Here is a 21,024-nt window from a genome sequence, read left to right as displayed (position 1 = left end):
CCCTCCAGGTTTTCCAAGCTCATCCCCTCTTCTGGCACTTGGGACAAGGGTGATCCATCCAGCTTCCAAAGAATCACATCCATTTTTTCCTTCCCTTTTTAGCACCTGCCAGCTGGGAACTGATCCTGGTAATCCTGGGGAAACCTGGGATCAGGAGGGTTGGAAAAGCATTTAATTCATTAATTAATTATTAATGAGTGCAAAAGGGCCAGACTGGGAGTTTGTCACCCTCAATTAGAGGCTGGAGCTGGATTTCTCTAGGCAGGAGCAGGAGGAGGAGCCTTTGGGAAGCTGCCAGGGAGCACAATTTCTGCGGGATCTGAGGGCAGGGATGTTCCTGCTGCCTTTTCCCTGCTTTTCCTGCTGCTTCACTGTGGTTCGTTCCCACTTTGGAGGCAGCAGGGGAGGATGGAGGGAGCAGCTCCACATCCCGGGGCTGATCCAGCCCCAGATCCGCCCCAGTAACCCAGAATTGGGATAATCTGGAGGAAAGGAAAGGGATTCCCTCAGGAATCCCTCAGGAGGAGGAGGATCTGGAGGTGCTGCAGGGAGAGGGATCAAACCCGATTAAGCATCTCCCGTTAATTGTTTCCATGGCTGAGGGCTGGGATTGCTCCATCCATCCTGCTGCTGTTCCTGGCTCCTTGGGGGGCCTCTCCCAGCATTCCAGCAGCTCCATGGCACAGAGAGCAGGAATCCCGCTCTGAAATGAGCTCAGCACCTCCAAGGGATCAAGGCTTTAGATGGAAAGGCTTTTCCAGAGGTGGCAGCCCTGATTTGGCTGGGAAGGGATTCATCGGAGCACTAGGAATGGATTCCCTCTGGATGTAACCCCAGGGATTCCTGCGCCAGGCTGGGAGCAGCCGCTGGGAGAAAACTCCACAAATTTCCAGGGAATGTGCAGATTTTCGTGTTTGGGGAAGTTTGGTGGAGCTTTTCCAGTTTGTAAAGTGGAGTCTGCCAGCAGAAATTGCTGATCCTTCCACAGCTGCTGCCACTGCTGAGAAGTTCGTTGTCACATGGGAGTGTCACCTCCAGGATGTTCAGTGTCACCTGGGAGTGCTGCTCCCGGGGCACTGGGAGAGCTCCTTAGGGACAGCTTGTCCCAGTGAGTTATCCCAGGAGTCAGGGAGCTCCTGGGAGGGGGGAATGCCCTGAGGGGCTGCAGTGGCTGCTCCACAACAGGAGGAGCTCCTGTGCCAGGGGAGATGTCCTGCCCTGTCCCTGTCCCTCTCTCTGGCCCTGGCCCTGGCCCCATCCCTGCCCCCCACATGACATATTTGTCCCTGTCCCCAGCTGTTGTCCTTGTCCCACACCTGATGTTCTTGTCCCTGTCCCACCTGACACCCCCGTCCCTGTCTCCAGCTGATGTCTCTGTCCCTGTCCCCAGCTGATGTCCCTGTCCCCAGCTGACATGCTGTCCCTGTCCCCAGCTGTCCCTGTCCCCAGCTGTCCCTGTCCCCAGCTTATGTCCCTGTCCCCAGCTGACACCCTGTCCCCAGCTGATGTCCCTGTCCCCAGCTGTCCCTGTCCCCAGCTGTCCCTGTCCCCAGCTGACACCCTGTCCCTGTCCCCAGCTGATGTCCCTGTCCCCAGCTGTCCCTGTCCCCAGCTGTCCCTGTCCCCAGCTGACACGCTGTCCCTGTCCCCAGCTGTCCCTGTCCCCAGCTGATGTCCCTGTCCCCAGCTGACACGCTGTCCCTGTCCCCAGCTGTCCCTGTCCCCAGCTGACACCCTGTCCCTGTCCCCAGCTGTCCCTGTCCCCAGCTGACACGCTGTCCCTGTCCCCAGCTGATGTCCCTGTCCCCAGCTGACACGCTGTCCCTGTCCCCAGCTGTCCCTGTCCCCAGCTGTCCCTGTCCCCAGCTGACACGCTGTCCCTGTCCCCAGCTGTCCCTGTCCCCAGCTGATGTCCCTGTCCCCAGCTGATGTCCCTGTCCCCAGCTGTCCCTGTCCCCAGCTGTCCCTGTCCCCAGCTGACACGCTGTCCCTGTCCCCAGCTGATGTCCCTGTCCCCAGCTGTCCCTGTCCCCAGCTGTCCCTGTCCCCAGCTGACACGCTGTCCCTGTCCCCAGCTGACACGCTGTCCCTGTCCCCAGCTGTCCCTGTCCCCAGCTGACACGCTGTCCCTGTCCCCAGCTGACGTACCTGCCCCCGCCGTGGGGCGAGTGCCGCTCCCCGGAGCTGGGCCTGGCCTTTTTCCCGGTGTACAGCGTCACGGCGTGCAGGATCGACTGCGAGACACGCTACATCGTGGAGAACTGCAACTGCAGGATGGTGCACATGCCAGGTCAGGGACAGGGACCCCGGGGGACACTGGGGACAGCGGGGAAGGGCTGGGGGTGGCTGAGGGGCGAAGGTGCCCGTGCCTTTGGGAAAGGCTGGGTCTGAGGCAGCAGCGCTCTGGAGCCAGCAGGGCCATCCCTGTCCTGGGGGTCAGGGACAGCAGAGGGGGACAGAGGGATCGTCCAGCCCTGCTCTGGAGACAGCTGGGGACAGAGTTCTGGGGCGGTTTTGGGCACCACAAAATAAAAAAAACATCCAAGAACTCAAGAGGGTCCAAAGGGGGATATGAGGATGGGGAAGGGTCTGGAGGGGCCACACAGGGAGCAGCTGAGGGCACTTGGCCTGTTCAGCCGGGGCAGAGGAGGCTGAGGGAAGACCTCAGTGAGCTCAGTGTCCTCAGGAGGGGCACAAAAGGAGCAGCTTCAATCTCTGTTCCCTGTGACAGGGATAAAACCCAGGGAATGGCCTGAGGTTGTGTCACAGGGAGTTGGGATGGAGCTCAGGGAAAGGTTCTTCCCCCAGAGGGTGCTGGGCACTGCCCAGGCTCCCAGGGAATGGTCCCAGCCCGAGGCTGCCAGAGCTGCAGGAGCCTTTGGACAGCGCTGCCAGGGATGCCCAGGGTGGGGCTGTTGGGGGTCTGTGCAGGGCCAGGGGTGGGACTGGGATGATCCTGTGGGGCCCTTCCAGCCCAGGATCCTCCTGATTCCCTGTGAAATAGGGGCAAGCATGGAAGAGAGACCTGGGTCTGATTAAGGCTGGAAAAGACCTCTGGGATCATCAAATCCCATCTGTTATAGCTCCAGTGTCACCCTGGGGGCTGTTCCCAGCAGCTCCTGCAGGAAAAGGCCCCTGTGGCAGGCAGAGGTGGGGACAGCCAGGGTCCCCTGACTGCGGGGAGGTCCCTGGGTCCCCATGGAGAGCCCGGTGTCCCCCCTGATGGCTTTGTCCTGTCCCTGCAGGGGATGCTCCCTTCTGCACCCCGGAGCAGTACAAGGAATGCGCAGAGCCCGCACTCAGTGAGTACCAGGGGGATCCCTGGATCCAGGGGAGTTCTGGCTGCCTGCATCCTCCTGGCTGGCAGCAACGGGGGCATCTGCAGCCTGGAGAGGGGTTGGGATTAGCCCCAGGTTGCTGGGAAGTGCTGGATGTACCCTGGGAAGAAGTTTCTCCTGGTTCTCCATGGGCCAAAGGGCTCCATGAGCACAGAAACCTTTGGGATCAGGGGAACCCCAGGAGCCCCTCTGGGGGTGGGTTTGGGATGGAGGGGCCCATTCCAAGTCTGGATTTAGGAGACTCAGCCATGAGTTCTCCAAGCTGTTGCTGATGACAGAGTGTGGCCTCCAGCAAGAAGCCTCTCCAAGGTGGTGAGAACTGGGATGAACTGTGAGAAAAATGTCCAGGAGTGGCCCCTTGGTCCCTTTCTGGGAGGGGTAATCTCTGCTCCTGCACTGCTCCGTGTCCCTGCTCTGTGAGCTCCATGCCTGCCCCCCCCGCAGGTCTCCTGGCAGAGAAGGACAGCAATTACTGCATCTGCAGGACCCCCTGTAACCTCACCAGGTACAACAAGGAGCTCTCCATGGTCAAGATCCCCAGTAAGACCTCGGCCAAGTACCTGGAGAAGAAGTTCAACAAGTCAGAAAAATACATCTCGTGAGTCGGGAGGACCTGAATTCCTTTGGATTTTGGGAGGGAAATGTCTGCAAAATGCCCAGTCCTGGCCAATCCATCCCCAGCACGGGGATTTCCTCCAGGGAAGAGCAGACAGAAGTCCTGGAAGGGACGAGGTTGATTTCTTCTCAGTAGAACAACCTGAGTTCCTTCTCGAGGATTATCCTTGTGGGAATCCTCCAGTCTCACCAAAAAAAGTGCAAAATTTCCCAGTTTTGCTCATCCTGTTGCAAATTTGTATCTCTGGACTGAGGTTCTCAGGCCATGGAGCGCTCTCAGCCCGGGGCATGTGATTGCCATGTGTGGGAAGCGAGAGTTGTTCCAGGTGCTTTGGATTCTGTTTCATAGAATCACGGAATGGTTTGGGTTGGAAGGACCTTAAACCCATCCAGCTCCACCCCTGCCATGGCAGAGACATCTTCCACTGTCCCAGGCTGCTCCAAGCCCCAGTGTCCAGCCTGGCCTTGGGCACTTCCATGGATGCAGGGGCAGCCACAGCTGCTCTGGGCACCCTGTGCCAGGGCCTCTCCACCCTCACAATCAGGAATTACCATCCAAGAAAAGAGTTCCCAGCAAAGTGAGATCCAAGATCCTGAGGAATTCTGGGGAAACCTTTCCCAGCTGCTGCAAAGGCTCCCAGAGCCCTCAGGGTGCCCTGAGTTCTTGCTCTGCACCAGCTCCAGGTTCTGTGGGTTCTGAGGACCCGAGAGAGGAACAATCCAAAGAGGAATAAAGCCCCAAAATCCACTTTTTCTTTTCTCACAAAGGATTGAGCCACCAGTGACTCCTGGGCTGACGTTTTTCCCATTTCCACAGAGAGAATATTCTCGTGCTGGACATTTTTTTTGAAGCACTCAATTACGAGACCATTGAGCAGAAGAAAGCCTATGAAGTGGCAGCCTTACTTGGTAAGGGGGGACTGGGACCAGTCTCTGGTCTGGGAGCAACAGAGGGATGTTGGGAGGGTGTCCACAGCCTTGAAACCCCCAGCAAGGCCCCATCTCTACTTTCCTCAGCCCACCACGGCATCCCAGGAATGTCCCCATGGATACTCCATGTGTTCCTGGAAGGTTCTGGAGCTGCTCCATCCCTCCCTGCTCCCTCTTTTTGGAGATTTTGGGGCTGGATGGGGACTGGGTGCCCTCTGTGGTGCAGGGTGTGGAGGGCATCCCAAAAGCATCTCCCCATCACCTCTTCCTGCTCCAAATCCATGTGTTCCAGCCAGGCTTGAGCTCTTGGCCTTCAGCTGCTTCATGGAGGAGGAGACCCCATGGCAGGTTCTGCTCCATCCCTGCCTGCTCCCAGCATCCCAGTTTGGGGGGATTCTGCTCCCCATAGTGCTCCCTGGACAGTGTTGGGGGGAGGACATCTCAAAACCATCTCCCATCGCCTCTTCCCTGCTCCAAATCCATTTTCCAATTTCCAGTTTCCAATCGCCTCTTCCAATTTCCAACTGGGCCTGAGTTCTTGGCCTTCGGATGCCTCATGAAGGAGCTGGAGGAGACCCGTGAAAGGTTCTTCTCCATCCCTGCCTGCTCCCACTTTGGGGAGATCTTGGGGCTGGATGGCCACTGGGTGGTCTCTGTGTTGATCCCTGGGCACTATGTGGAGGCCATCCCAAAATCACATCTCCATCACCTCTTCCCTGCTCCAAATCCATCCTTTCCAGCAGGAGGTGAAGGAGACCCAATGGAAGGTTCTGGAGCTGCTCCATCCCTGCCTGCTTGCAGCTCCCCATTTTTGGAGATTTGGGGTTGAGTGGGTGCTGGGTGTTCTCTTTGGTGTAGGGTCTGGGGGACATCCCAAAACCATCTCCCCATCACTTCTTCCCTGCTCCAAATCCACCTTTTCCAGCCAGGCCTGGGCCCTTGGCCTTTGGATGCCTCATGGCAGAGCTGCAGGAGACCCTGAGCTGCTCAGCTCCAAATCAGCTCCAGCTTTGGAGTCCCAGCTGCAGCTTTGGGGTTGGCCCCGTTGGGTTTGGGGTGGGGGTGAGCGCTCCCCGAGCCTTGCAGCCTCCCTGAGCCACCCCAAATCCCGGGATCCCTCTGGAATACTGGGAGTGCTCAGCACTTTGGGAAGCTGGAGCTGAGTCACCCCTGGGGCACAGACGTGTCCTCATGTCACCCCACATGGGTGGCCCCGCCAAATGGCCCCCCAGGAGCCTGTCTGCACCTCCTGGAGCTTTTCCAGGAATTCCAGGGAGGAAGAGGAGGCTGTTGGAGCCTCTCTGACCCACATTTGCACCTCACAGCACCCTCATTCTCAAGGCTCTGGAGCTTCAGGAAGAGCCTCATCTCAGAATCTTTTTCCCAGGCTCAAAGCCTCCTCCAGGTGATTCCCCATGGTGTGAATTCAGAACACCCCTGGGATCATTCTGGGTTCTCACTTTGCTCCCAAACTTTTTCCCTCTTTCTTCTCTCTGTGTCTCATGGACACCCCTGGGAAAGGCCACTTCCCCCCCTCACCCATGGGTGCCTTTGCTCAGGGCTGTTCTCCAGCAAAATCCATGGGATTTGCCTTCCCTGAGCACCACCAGTTACCTTCCCAGCACATTCCTGGGAATCTCCTCTCCTCAGGTTCCTCCTCCACCCCAGGACACTCAAGCAGAAGCCAGGAGATGCTTCCCAAAAAACCCAGGGCACCTCCCTCCCCACTTTTTGCCAGGTTGGGTTTTTCCTTGGCTCCAGGGACATTCATTCTTCCCAGCATCTTCCCCAGACTGGGAATTGGGATTCCTGGGATGCAGCCTGGAGTGCTCCAGGCTCCATTAGCAGGAAAACCATTTTGGGGCCAGGGCCCATTCCTGGGATGCTGCTGACGCCGTTGGAGATGCTGCTGCTCCAGGGGGAATTTTTCCCAGATTTGAGGATGGCAGCTCCCAGGGTAGGGCCCAGCAGAGCCCAGGAGCCCTCACGGTGCTGTCCCCTGCAGGTGACATTGGTGGCCAGATGGGGCTGTTCATCGGGGCCAGCATCCTCACCATCCTCGAGCTCTTCGATTACCTGTACGAGGTAAGACCTTGCCAGCCCTCAGCCCACATTTCCCATCCTGGAGCCCCTCAGCCCACATTTCCCATCCTGGAGCCCCTCAGCCTGGGATTTCCCATCCTGGAGCCCCTCAGTCCACATTTCCCATCCTGGAGCCCCTCAGCCCAGGATTTCCCATCCTGGAGCCCCTCAGCCCAGGATTTCCCATCCTGGAGCCCCTCAGCCCGGGATTTCCCATCCTGGAGCCCCTCAGCCCACATTTCCCATCCTGGAGCCCTCAGCCCTGGATTTTCTGTTCCCTGAGGATCCCAGAGCCCACAGAAAATCTGCCTCATCCAGCTCTGCCACAGCCTCATCTCAGGTTGGGAACAGGGAGTTTCATTTCCGTGGGATGTGAGAGTTGTCCATGGCTGTTGATTTATTGTGTCCCAGTCCAGGCTGGGGACATGTCCCATTCTGGGGAAGGGAATCCCACAATCTCAGCTCTCAACTCACTTCAAATCCTCTCATTTTCATTTTTTTTTGGGGATGCTGACTTTATATTTTTGTATTTTCAGACAATTCCCCCCACCCCAATCCCTCCTGGGCAGCTCCAGCATTGGGGCCATTAACCAAGAATAAAAAATATGGAAAAATTCCAGGCCTAAAGCTCAGAGAGCAACAAAAGCTGAGCCTGAATTTAGAGCTCAGCCTAGATACCCAAATATTTCATTAAATTTGCCTTTTCCTGGATTTCTTGGGGATTTTTCCTAAGTAGGCCTAAAGAAACCTCACAAATTTGGGATTTTCATCTCTGTTCTCCTTCTTTCTCTGACATTTGCTGATAAAATTTGTTGAATGTAGGGGGTTTGCTGCACTTTTTGTTTTTTCTTCTTATTTGAGCTTAAAATTCATTTTGTCCTCTCAGAGAAGCTCCCTGAGGATGCCCCAGCAGGGGAATCTTCACATTCCCAGATATTTAACCCCCACCAACCAGGAAAAAAGGAATAAAATACCTTGAAATTTAAAAAAAATCCACAGATTTTCCCCTCTGGTCAGCGTTTCACAAAGTGGGGAGTCAGCACCTCAAAAATTTGAGTTTCCAGCCAAAGTACTTAGAGATTCTGGGAATTGACAGCAACCAGATGCATTTTTTTTCATGGACTGGTCAAATCCAGGGGAAATATTGACCATAAAGAGGCTTTTTTGTGATCTTCTGCTGAGCTCCATCCTCGTGATCCCAAATTCCCACCACACTTCCCTGCACCAGCCAGGATCCACATTCTTTAGAACTGACCTAATTTTTTTGGATTTCAGGATTTCAGCTTTCACCTTGTTGGTTTTATTTCTCTTTTCTCCCAGTTTTCCAGTAAAACACTTCCCATGTTTTATGGGATTTCCCTGGAAGCCAAATCCTGCAGCAGCAGGAAAATTAGGAAGGGGTGGGAAGGGAAATGGAGCTCAGAGAGCTGGGAGCTTTCCCTGAACTCCAAAAGGGTCCCCAAAATGGAAATTTTGTGGGTTTTATTCCTTGTAAGAGAATCCTGGAATAGTTTGGATGGAAGGGACCTTAAGGATCCCACTCCCTGCCACGGGCAGGGACACCTTCCACTGTCCCAGGCTGCTCCAAGCCCCTTCCAGCCTGGCCTTGGGCACTGCCAGAGATCCAGGGGCAGCCACAGCTGCTCTGGGCACCCTGTGCCAGCCCTGCCCACCCTGCCAGGGAACAATTCCTGCCCAATATCCCATCCAGCCCTGCCCTCTGGCAGTGGGAGCCATTCCCTGTGTCCTGTCCCTCCAGACCTTGCCCTCTCCAGCTCTCCTGGAGCCCCTTTGGGCCCTGGAAGGGCTCTGAGCTCTCCCTGGAGCTTCTCCTCTCCAGGTGAGCACCCTCAGCTCCCTCAGCCTTGCCATGGCCCAGCCCTTGGAGCATCCTCCTTCTCCCAACCCTTTGGAATGCACTCCCAAACCCAGCACATCCCAGTGCAGCCTCTTCCCTCCTTAACCCTGACTCCCTCTTCTTGCAGCTGATCAAGGAAAAATTATTAGACCTTCTTGGAAAAGAGGAAGAGGACGGGAGCCATGATGAGAACGTGGTAAGGAGAGGAAGGAAAATTTCCTGGGGATGCTGGAGCTCTTCCCACATATGCCAGGACCCAGTTATTAAAATTATAATTAGAGATGCCTCTGCCCCAGTTAAGGTGCAAACAGGACCAGATGCCAGTGACAATACTCCGAGGGGTTTATTGGATGGTAAATATGAGAGAGAGAGAGAAAAGAGAGAAAAAGCAAGGGAAAGAAATGGAAGATAGGTGGAGGGACTAGAAAAGAGAGTGACAGAGACAGAAAAAAGGAAATAATCACCATCTGTGGATCCCAGCAGTGCTCACTGATCCCCTCCAGCTGGTCTTGGTGGTGAAGGTCCCCCAGAAGTACAGAATGGGTTATTGCAGCTGAGGCTGGGCAGGAAAGCCCAGGCAGGGTGGAGTTTGTCTCTTACATCCACTCCAGGTTTGGTGTAGGGCTGCAGGAATGGCCCTGGGCAGTGCTTTGGGGGGTCTCTGATGGATTAGGACCCCTACTCAGCTGCTTCTCACCTGAAGATCCTGTGGATGTGGCCTCCCAGGACTGGGGGTTCCGCAGCTGAGCCAGTTTCTCTAAGGGAGGATGGGTATTCACCATCTCAGACCAGAGGGACACCCAAAACCTCCTCCCTCCCTCATTTTGGGGGACTAAACCTGGCTCCTGTGGGCCCTAGTGTCCCCCACTCCAAACCCAGCTAGGGAAGAGTCCCTGCTGTGTTTGGCTTTCTTGTGGATGCATTCCTCTCCCTCAGCCATGTTTGTTTTTTCCTAGGCCTGAGATGATTAAAAAATGGATTTTCCCTTTATCTAATTTGGTGGTTTAACTTACAGTCAAAAGTCCCAGTCAGGCATCTTCAGGGAGGCTTCTTTGGCTTCTTTATCCAGTTTTTGTTATAATGAGCAAAACTTTCTATCAGTGTTTGAGGGATGAACTATTTCAGTCTCTGACAACCCCAAACCCAGCCAGGGAAGAGTCTCTGCTGCATTTCTTGTGGATTCATTCCTCTCCCTCAGCCTTGCTGGTCTGAGGTGATTGAAGGATGGGTTTTCCTTTATCCATGTTTGATTTCCAGCCCGAAGCTCTCAAAAGAGGTTTCTGTGGTTGTGGCTCCTTTACCCAGTTCTTGTTACAATGAGCAAAACTATATCAGGAATAAAATACTTTGAAATCTAAAAAAAATTCACAGATTTTCCCCTCTGCTCAGAGTTTCACAAAGGGAGGGTCAGCACCTCAAAAATTTGAGTTTCCAGCCAAAATACTTAATGATCCTGGGAATGACAGCAACGAGATACTTTTTTTTTTTCATGGATCGGTCAGATTTGGGGGAAATATTGACCATAAAGAGGCTTTATGTTTGAGGCATGAACTATTTCAGTCCCTGGCAATGTGGGAGGGCCAGGGAGCATCCAGCAGCTGTGGGACAACTCATTCCCTGGTTTTCCATCGGCAGAGCACCTGTGATCCAGTGCCAAACCACTCGGAGAGCCTGAGCCACACTGTGACCGTGCCCCTGCAGGCCCCGCTGGGGACACTGGAGGAAATCGCCTGCTGACCCCTCCCCACCACAGTGCCCATCCCGAGGAAGGAAAACTGCACAGGGAAAACAGGGACCCAGCTCAGGTTTGCACCGGGGGAGAAAAAAAAAAAAAAAAAAAAAAAAAAAAGATGGGAAAAAATACTGGGAAAAAATACTAAAAAAAAAAAAAAAAAAAAGATGGAAAAATTATTTTAAAAAATCTATGAAAAATAAAAAAAAAAAAAGAAGAAAAACTTGCTATGCATTAAAAGAATATAAAAATAATATAAAAATATAAATTCTAAATATACTCTGCCCAAAGTGAGAGGCGCCTTGGACCTGACTCCTGTTGTCCTTTCCTCCTTGGGGGGTTTGGCTCCAACCTGGGAAGCAGCTCCCAGGCTGGGAGAGCTGGGAATGTTCACCTGGAAAAGGGAGGCTCAGAGAAGAGTGACCTCAGAGCCCTTTCCAGAGCCTAAAGGGGCTCCAGGAGAGCTGGAGAGGGACTTGGCACACGGGATGGAGGGACAGGACACTTTTTGGGATTGTCCAAGCCTGAGCAGCAGCAGCTGCAGCAAATCCCAAATGTCCTGAGCACTGCAGGCCAGGGCTTCTCCTGGCCCCAGGATTCCTCAGCTGCCTCTCTCAGCTCTGTTCCTCTTTGCAGTCCCTGGGTTTCAGTGCCAGAAGGAGCATCCCAGAATTCTCCATTCCCACCGCCGTAGGCTGAGAGTTTTAGGATAAAAGAGATCCCAAAGGCGCCGCTCTCGGATTCTTCTCCCGGTCGCGTCCTCCGGGGGAGGTTGGGCTGAGTCCCGAGCCCAGCCCAAGGTGAGCATCCCTGGAGAGGAGCCACAAGGGCTCCCCATGGATCATCCCAGTCCTGCTCCTCTGCCTGCAGTGCCTGCAGAGTCTGGGAGCAGTGGGTGGGGTTGGGTTCATTCAATTCTTTTTTGATTTTTGGGGGGAGTTTCTGGAATTTCCTTCTTCTCCCATTCATGGATTCTGTGCTTTCTCCTCGTTCTCCTGACTGATATTAAAGCTGGTCTTGTGGAAATGGCCAGGCTGTGTCATTCCTCCTCATCCCCAGTGGGAGGGCAGATGCCAGGAAAAGCCTCCCCAGGGCTCTTCCTCATCCCTTATTCCTCCTTTTCCTCTCCCACCATGTCCTCACACGGCTCTGGATGGGGTGGGAGTGGTGCCATGGCTGTGCTCAGCTGTCTTTTCTGGGATGGGGATCTCCAGGATGCGCTGGGATCTCTGGGATGTTGTGGAATGTGGAATCTCTTTGCTGACAGAAGTGTTGGAAACCTCTCCATGAGGTTTTGAGGTTGTTCAGCCTGGAGAGGAGAAGCTTTGGGGTGACATCAGTGAGGCCTTCCAGTGCCTGAAGGGAGTCTGGAAAAAAACATGGAGAGGGACTGGGGCAAGGGATGGAGGGACAGGACACAGGGAATGGCCTCCCACTGCCAGAGGGCAGGGCTGGATGGGATACTGGGCAGGAATTGTTCCCTGGCAGGGTGGGCAGGGCTGGCACAGGGTGCCCAGAGCAGCTGTGGCTGCCCCTGGATCCCTGGAAGTGTCCAAGGCCAGGCTGGATGGGGCTTGGAGCAGCCTGGGACAGTGGGAGGTGTCCCTGCCCATGGCTAGGGTGGGAATTCAATGATCTTTATGCTACTTCCAACCCAATCTGGTCCAGGATTCTGGGATTACAACTTTTCCTTTACTGATCCACTTTAGCCTACTCATAAGTATAAGAAGAAAATCCATTTCCATCCAAGTGCATCCCAAAATGTGTCAGCAGTGGCTTCATCCTTGGATCCAGGCACTGAGGGGCTGCTCTGCCACTTCTCCAGCATTGGGAGAGACCTGGGAAATTTAAGCAACCCCCAGGGACAAATGAGGGTTTGAGTGGCCTGGAAAAGGGCCTTGAGCCCTGACGGAGAGGGATGGGAGGAGATTTAATTTCCAATTCCAAACGCATCAGGAGACAGGGTTCCTTTTCCAGAAAAAAATAGAGATGATAAAGATCAGGAAAACGTGTGAGAATTATTTTGGGATTCAGGAGAAAAAACAACAGAAGTTGTTAGCCCCAGCTCTGCTGACTGCCCCAGGAGTTTACAGGGAAAAGGGAAGCTCCATTATTTGCAGTAATTAATCCCATGCCAGCTTGGAGCACATTCCAAGGAAAAGAGAAAGGAATGGAAAAGGAACTGGGAGATCCATCCCACTCCTGTTTAGTGTTGGATGGATCTGCAGGGATGGAGCAGGGATGGAACAGGGATTGGAGCAGAGATGGAGCAGGGATGGAACAGAGATTGGAGCAGGGATTGCAGCAGGAATGGGAGCAGGGATGGGAGCCAACCATCAGCTCCCAAAATCCCCAAAATCCTGATGGAAAAAATTGAAAAAAGAATCCCTGTTTCATCCCAGGAGATGAAAATGGCATGGGCAAGGCAGGAAAATCCAGAGTGGGATTGACCAGGGGGTTTGATTGAGCTGGAGCTCAGGAAATTCAACCTCAACCACAAATCCATCAAATGAAGATGGAATTGCCATCCCAAGGGATAATCCCCCTTTGGAGCTCCACAGGACATGAAGCACCAGTTCATCCGTGCTGGGCAGCAGGGCCCAGGGCCGGGACAATGAGGAAAATCCCATGGGAATGCTTCAGGAGGAAAAGCGGGAGCAGAACCTGCTCTGAGAAGGAATTTCTGAAGTGTAGCTGCATCTTTGGGGAATGGAAGAGCTCAGCTTGGCATGGAGAGGGCTGGAGCCCAGGCCAGAGCACATTCCCAGGATATTGTGGCCCAGCCACCACCTCCGTGAGCAGCTCCCACAGCTGTGTTCCACAAGGACCAGGAAAACACCCAGGAAATGGCTCTTGGAGTCGCCTCCTCTTGTTCAAGGTCACCCAAGCACCTCTCCCAATTCCTCCTTCATTCCCAGCATTCAGAAGGCTCCTCCATCCCACAGGATACTCCAAGGACCAGCACTTCATCATTCCCAGGAATCACCAACTGTGAAGGACATTCCATGGTCCATTTTCCCTGCTCCTCCCTCTGAGCCTGCGGCAAGGACAGCAGCAATTAGAGGCAATTAATGGGAATTTTTAGCAAGAAAATTGTCCTTGTTTTGTGTTAGTTTGGGTGGGAAGAGCCCAATCCCAACCCCAATCCTAATCCCATCCCAATGGGAATTTTTGTGGTGATTCCTCTCCCACCCCTTGGTGGTTTCTGAAGGTTTTGTTGCCTTCTCCACTCCAAGAGCTCAATGATGATCCATTAGCTCATGAAATTTCTGGGAGCCTCATTCGCTGTTTCCTTGGCTGTGTCTGAGCACATCCATATTAATGTGCTTTGTGTCTTACTCCAGTTTTAAGCTCTCAGAAGCTTTTCCCTCCCCTCCTCCCTGTGTTTCCCAGCATCTCCATTGTTATTCCAGGCAGGAATATCCCTCAGCCTCCTTAAAGGAATCATCTTCACGCTCTGCAGGGTTCCTGCTCTTCCTGAGCTGGGGAGCAGCCCTGGAGCACACCCAGAGCCATGGATCAGGACAATCCAGGGTTTCATGCATGAAAACTGTGGAGCAGGGCTGGAACAGGGAAATCAGGCTCATCCCAGCTGCATTCCTGGAAGGATCAGAACGTTGGAACCCTCAGTAACACCCCTGGGATTTCCTTGGAGCTCTGGGGTGAAGGTGGGGTGGGGCACCACTCCCAGGTCATCGATTTGCAGAATTCCTGCTCCCAACTTTGCATTTTTCCCTCCCTCAGCCTCTCCACCCCCTCCAAGAATTTCTTTTTCCATAAATTTTTGTCCTGCAGCCCGGCTCCCCAAGGGGCTCCCCAAGCTCCCTCTGTGCCTGCAACTAAACCGTGCTGCCATTCCTGTCGCTTGAAATAATTCCTTCATTTCTCCCTCGGGGATTCGCAGGCCTCAGCAGCTGCTCCTGACACGGCTGTGCCCAACCAGCTGGAGCTGCTGGAATCTGGGATCCCTCCACGGCAGCTCCCGGGGCTGCTCCAGGCTCGGAGGGTCCTGCTCACCCGAACACGGCCCTGCAGGGGGACAGGCGGGTCCCACGTTCCTGTGCCATCCAGGCTGATCCCGTATTTCTGTGCCATCCAGGCTGATTCCCCATTTCTGTGCTGTCCAGGATGCTCCTGTCCCATTCCTGTGCCTTTCAGGATGCTCCCTCATTTCTATTCCATCCAGGCTGCTCCTGTTCTATTCCCATATTCTGGTGCCATCCAGGCTGCTCCTGTCCCATTCCTCCACTATCCAAGCTGCTCCTAGCCAGGATGCTGGAGCATCCTCTGCATTCCAGGCTGTTCCCTCATTTCTGAGCCATCCAGCATGTTCCCACATTTTCTGTGCATTCCAGGCTGCTCCTGCACTTCTGTTCCACGCAGGCTGATCCCCCATTTCTGTCCCATCGGGGCTGCTTCCCCGTTTCCCCACTCCAGACACCCCCAGGGCTGTTCTGTTGGATTGCGGAGCTGTTCCCAAGGGAAGGGCAGGGCCGGCTCCAGCAGGGATGAGCTGTTGGCTCCACAGCCAGGATGGAAGTGCAGCAGCTCCCAGCTTTTCCTCCGTGTGCTTCATCCTCCCTTTCCTTCAGCCTGGTTGAAATTCCCAAGTCCCCTCCAGGATCTGTGTCCTTCCTCCCAGTGCTGCTGGGAGGGACTTGGCAAAGAGCAGGAAAACCTCGGGCAAAGCAGGGAAGTTTGCAGAGCACAAATCCCTTTTTTCCACCAGTCTCCTGCAGGAAAATGTGACAGGAGAGGAGCGAAGTGGAGCAGGACCAGGCGGGGAAATCGCACCTTTGGCTCTTCCTGGAAATATCCCAATGATTTTTCCCAAGTCCAGGGCTAGGACTGCTCAGCTGCAGGTTTGTCCTGGTTTCCCACATTCCGTGGAGGACATTGGTCATCCAGAGGCTCCCTGAGGGGATTTTCCTCCTTAATGTAATTAACTACTGTAATTCCTGAATTCCCAGATGGGAATTTCACTATCCAACCACAAATCATTGCTCTGGGAGCAGGAGCACAGCAGGCTGTTTCCATGAGCAGGTTCTGCAGAAATAACCCTGGCAGGGTTTGGGGCTGGCACAGGAATGTCCAGGAGAAAGGAAGCAGCGACTGGGAAAATCCCAGTGATCCCAAAATAAATGTTGGATGAAGGATTCTGGAGAGGAGCCCTCCAGGGAACACCTCATGGCATTACTCTGCTCTTCACTCCCCTGTGGACTGACCCTGCCTGGATCCCCCCTGTCCCAAATCCCTGAATCCCCAGGAACAGCTCCAAGCACTGGGATTTCAGGCACAGTTGGATTTTCCCAGTTAACCCATGGCCGAGATTCTGGGAAGCTTTAATTTGGATAACCCAGAAGTGCCATTCCAACAGAGTATTTCATTGGACCAGGCAGAATTCCCTTTCCCATCCCCCTTCTTGGCAAGGGGCTTCCCAAGCCCCCCAGAGCCTTTTTCCATCAGGATTCTCTGAATAAGGAATGGGAGCACCGGAATTTGTCACTTTCCAGCTTGTTCATGAATTCCCACTCAAACCCTGACTCAGGGACACAAGGAGTGCCCAATTCCCATTCCCATGGCACAGCAGTGGCAGGAATGTGGCAGCACCCTGGGGTGCCTTGACTGGACAGAGCTGAGCCAGGGTTGCTCTTGGGGCCGGAAAAATCCACAAAAACCAAAGTCCAAGAGCAGCCCTAGGCCAGGATTGGAGGCAGAAACCAGGAACGGTGGGAACAGGATATGGGAGAAGGGCACAGCCTTGGGAACACCTTCAGCCACCTCCAACAGGGATTTCTCCAGCTGCAGCCATGGAAAACCATCTCCAAAGGGGCCCTGTCACCCCCCAGCAGCAGCCTGAGGAGGAAGGAGCTGCTCCAGGGGCTGTGAGGATCCAGGGGGAAGCATCCCTGTAAATTCCCTGTTAGTTGGCTGAGAACAGGATTCAGCTTTTTAATTATGGATGAGAAAATAAGGGATAATGGATGGATTTACAAGCAGCACTTTGTCATGTGGGGCACCCATGAAAAATTCAGGAGCTTGGGAAGTGCCTTTTTCCCTGCACAGAATTCCCAGCCTTCCCCTCACAGCCAGGCTGCAAAGCGCTCTGCCAGGACCTGGATAAAACATTCCAAAGAGGCTCCCAGTCTGTAGCTAAACTGTACGTTAAATATTCCAAATTTGTGCCTGGTTCCTGGTGGGAGAGAATTCCCATGCTGGGATGGGAATGCAGCCTGGGAGGAGGGAATTGTGTGCAGGGATCCAGAGGGGAAGGGGACAGGGATCAAACACCAGGAAAGGGAACAAGGATCAGACACTGGGAAAAGGAATAAGGATCAAACATCTGGAAGGAGACAGAGAACAGACACTGGGAAAGGGGCAGGGATCAGACACTGGGAAAAGGAACAAGGATCAGACACTGGGAAAAGGGACAGGGATCAGACTCTGAGAAGAGGACAAGATCAGACAGACTGGAGGCTGGAGAGGTGGAGAGGCAGAGAGGCACAAAAGCAGGGACTGGGAAGAGGACAGGGATGCTTTCCCAGTGTTCCAGTCCCCCCGAGTGCCCAACACCCCAAACAAGGAGGGGTGCTGTGGGAAGAGCATCACGGGCTCCTTTGCCCTCCCAGCTGGAAGGAGTTTTAAGATCCCTAAACAGGGATCAGCAGCACTTTGGAGCAGAGGAATCTGGCCTGGATCCCCAAAATGTGAATCCGACCTGTGAAAGGAGGGAATTAACCCCAAGGGAAGAGCCCAGATCCCCAAAACGTGAGGAGATCATCCCCATGAAAAGGAGGGAATGGATCCCAACAGAAAATCCTGGATCCCCAAAACGTGGGGACCTCAGGCCCTGTACAGTCAGGACAAGGTTGGGTCCAACCCCCTGGTGACAGGCAACATCCCAAATCCTGAGACACCTCCTGATCCCACACATCCAGGCTGCAACAGCCGCATTGGAGAAGCAAGGCCAGGATTTAGGGACACGAGTCCAGGGAGAAGCCCCAAAGGCAGCAGGAGCAGCTGTTGGACACCACCTGGATGAGCCACCCCCCGCCCTGTCCCCATCCTGCAGTGGCAGGCGTGAAGCCGAGCGCAGGAATTTGTCGGATCCATGGACAATGAGGCTCCTGATTTGTTTTTAATGGCATTGTTTACTGGCAGGGAAATCTCCCGGAGCCAGAACTTGTCTCTCCTAATAAAAAACAAGGAAATAACAACAGGAGCGAGGAGGGAGAACATTTGGAAGCCATCAGGTTTTGATTTGATTGATCCTGGTAATAAACCAGGAATTGTTAGGCTGGAACAGAGGTTGTAGATCCCCATCCATAATTTCAGAGGGAATGAGAGCTGTGAATGTGCAAAATCCCCCCCAAATTCCAGGGTGAAAAAATCAGGAAGGGCTGGGCAAAAAAATAGGAAGAGGACTGGGGGTCCCAGTGCTGGATGCTGCAGGATCCCAATCCCAGTCCAAGTCCCAGTCACAATCCCAGTCCCAGTCCCAGTCCCAATCCCAATCCCAGTTAGGAGTTTGTGGAAACAGGACATGGCAAAGGGGAAGGGGCACAGGATGGGGGGAAAGATGAAGACGGGGAGAGGGAAGCAGGACAGGGGGAGGGGGGAGAGGGACACAGGGAATAGGAAGACAGACAAGGAAGAGGGGAAGAAGGAGCCGGGCAGTGAGGAGAGGACTCCAAGCACTCCCCCTGAGCGGCAGCAGGAGGAACAACGTGGGATGAGCTGACCGTGAGCCCCATTCCCATCTCCCTGCGCTGCCAGCGGGATGAGGGAGAGGCCAGGAAAGAGGGAGGGCTGGTGGGGAGGTGTCGAGATTCATTCTGATGCTCTTTTTCCTGCTCTGATTTTGTTGGGAATTAATTCAAATAATATCCCCAAATTCCATCTGTTGTGTCCGTGATGGGGTTGGGGAGGGATTTGTCTCTCTCTTCCTCTCAGCTCCTGAATCTTTTTTATTTCCTCTCCCTGTCCTGCAGAGGGGATTGAGAGGCTTTGGTGGCATCCAGCCAAGGTCACCCCAACATGTGCAAACCCCCCTGTGCCCCCAGCCCAGCCTTGTCACAGTTCCATCCCTGGGATGGCACTTCCCAAGGCTCAGGGCAGGACAGGAAGGTCAGGAACACAAAGAACCCCATCCCCAAAGATCCCAGAACCACGAAATCCCAGGGTGGTTTGGGTTGGAGGGGACATTTAAAGGGCACATGGTCCAACCCACCTCCATGAGCAACAACACAAATGAGGGACAACACAAAGAGCATCCTTAAAAATCCATTTTCAGGGTCCCACATTGGCTCCCCACATCCAGGGACACGTCCCAAGGACTCATTTCTGAGCCTTACCTGGCAGAGCCACCGAAGCCTTCAGGACCACAACCACCCAGGTGCTCCAAGGAGGGGGCATTCCCAGTGTGTAAATTCCCCCAAAACCTTGGGAAAGTCCAGGTCCCTGAGCAGGCTGTGGTGGGGAGGCATTTCCAGGGGTTTCCCACACATCTTTTATTCCCTTCCCTCTGCTTTTCTCTTGGATTCCAAGGGTTTGGCTGTAATTGTGTCCCTGCCAATTGTTCCCATCACAAACTTGATGGTTTGATTACATCAGATGTCTCCCAGAACAGCTGCTTTTCCCTGGATCACTCACTCTGAGCAAAACATTCCCATTTTTCTGTGCTCTGGTTTGGAAATGTTCTTCCCTTCCATTTTGCCAAAGGATTTCTTCTAAAGCAGGAGGAGCTTTGCCCTCATCTCTGTCTCTTTTCAGCCCAGTTTAGCACCAGTTCCCTCTCCAGGCCCAGTTTAGTGCCAACTCCCTGTTCCCTCCTGCTGGAGGATGAAGGATTTTTCTGACACAAACATTCCTCATGTCTCTCTGGACACATAAAATGTTTTCCCTTCATTCAGTACCAAAGGATGGGTTTGGAGTGGAATAAAAGGAGCTGTTTCTTCCCCCCTTCCTTGTCCTTCCAAAGCCATTCCTCAGGGAGCACCATCAAGGCTGATTTGGGGACATTTGATGACAGTTCCCATCTCCCTCTCCAGCTCTTCCCCATCCCAGTTTTTTAACTGCTTCCCTTTGTTTCCTGTGCATCCAACTTTTTTGAGGAATCAAAGGATCCTCCCCGCCTTCAAACTTTGGGGCTGTGCCTTTGTGCACAAAGTTGATTTCTCCAAAGTAAAAGGAGCATTTTTTCACACACAACCTCAAGTTTTCCACCCACAAACCCCATTCCACAGGATAGAAGCCTGTGGGAATTTGCTGTCAGCCCCACAGATCTTGTGGCCTCCAAACCCAGCATTATTTAAGTAAAATATCAATTTTAATCAGATTTCTGAATGCAAATTTGAGCAGGAAGCTCCCGTTTCTCCCTCAGGTTGGGACAGCCCTGGAGAGGCTGATCTGGGGACACCTGGAATTGTCCCTTGTCCCCTCACAGGTCACTGGGAAAAAGCCCCACGTGCACCACTGGGAGTCCTTAACTGGATTGATTGACCCTCCCAGGCTGGATGGAGTTTTAATTAAAGGCTTTTAAAGGTTTATTGGAGCCTTGGAAGATCCGCCTTCACTCCAGGAAGGATCTGTTGGAGTGGAAAATCCAGGGTGGATTTGGTTTGTGTACTCTGGGTCAGAGTTCGGGAATCTGGGAGCTGTTCCCCCATCCTCAACTGGAGGTCAAAATGTTCCTTCACCATAAATCCTCCCTTTATCCATACAACAAAGACATCCAGGACACAGAATTGCAGCTCCTGGTGCTCCTCTCCCATTTTTCCACGACCTCCAGGAGCCCAAGCAAGGCAGGAGAAAACCAATTCCAGCCTGGCAGAGCTCCCAGCTGTTTGTTTTCTTGGGAATTTAACAAATAAATAACAAAAACCCTCATTAAAGAAAAATCCATTTTTCCCATTACTGCTCACTGAGCAAGCCAAAACCAGGAGTAAAATTGGCAGCTCCTGGGGAATCCATGTGGAAATAGGGATGGAAACAGGGAATATTCCTGTGCTGCCTTCACCTGGAATGACCAAACAGCAGCTGGAACTCACGTGGGGCTGCAGGAGATGCAGGGGTCGCTAGGCTCCCCTCACTCCTGTGGCTGCTCCAAGGAGGAAAATCCTGGAGATTTCCTGGGATGCTGCAGCTGCTGAAGCAGGATTTGGCTGCAGGAGTTCCTGCAGTGGCTCCCTGCGGAGGGAGGAGTGGCTGCGGATGCTCCCAAGGGGAATCACCAGGACAGGGTGAGCCAAGGAACAACGTGAGGCTTTTGTTTTGTTATTGCAGAGGTTCAAATCCTGGAATGGTTTGGGTGGGAAGAGACCTTAAGGACCATCCATTCCACCCCTGGCATGGCAGGGACACCTCCCACTGTCCCAGGCTACTCCAAGCCCCAGTGTCCAGCCTGGCCTTGGACACTGCCAGGGATCCGGGGGCAGCCATAGCTGCTCTGGGAATTTCATCCCAGCTCC

The 21,024-nt window shown here is 53.6% G+C and overlaps 1 protein-coding gene across 1 annotated transcript in view; it reads left to right on the top strand.

The window, feature by feature from the left end:
- LOC136372347 (acid-sensing ion channel 2-like) overlaps positions 1–11,585 on the top strand; it is a 67,534-nt gene extending 55,949 nt beyond the window's left edge. The window contains exons 4-11 of the mRNA XM_066336946.1: positions 2,140–2,290; positions 3,246–3,302; positions 3,783–3,936; positions 4,771–4,862; positions 6,889–6,968; positions 8,951–9,019; positions 10,459–10,628; positions 11,192–11,585. Of these exons, the coding sequence (XP_066193043.1) occupies positions 2,140–2,290; positions 3,246–3,302; positions 3,783–3,936; positions 4,771–4,862; positions 6,889–6,968; positions 8,951–9,019; positions 10,459–10,560 (705 nt within the window). The 3' untranslated portion in view covers positions 10,561–10,628; positions 11,192–11,585. The remainder of the gene's footprint in view (positions 1–2,139; positions 2,291–3,245; positions 3,303–3,782; positions 3,937–4,770; positions 4,863–6,888; positions 6,969–8,950; positions 9,020–10,458; positions 10,629–11,191) is intronic.
- Positions 11,586–21,024: the final 9,439 nt, after the last annotated feature.

The sequence above is a fragment of the Sylvia atricapilla genome, chromosome 27 (genome assembly GCF_009819655.1).
Source record: "Sylvia atricapilla isolate bSylAtr1 chromosome 27, bSylAtr1.pri, whole genome shotgun sequence".
Classification (NCBI taxonomy): Eukaryota; Metazoa; Chordata; class Aves; order Passeriformes; family Sylviidae; genus Sylvia; species Sylvia atricapilla.
This window is presented reverse-complemented; position numbering and strand designations above follow the sequence as displayed.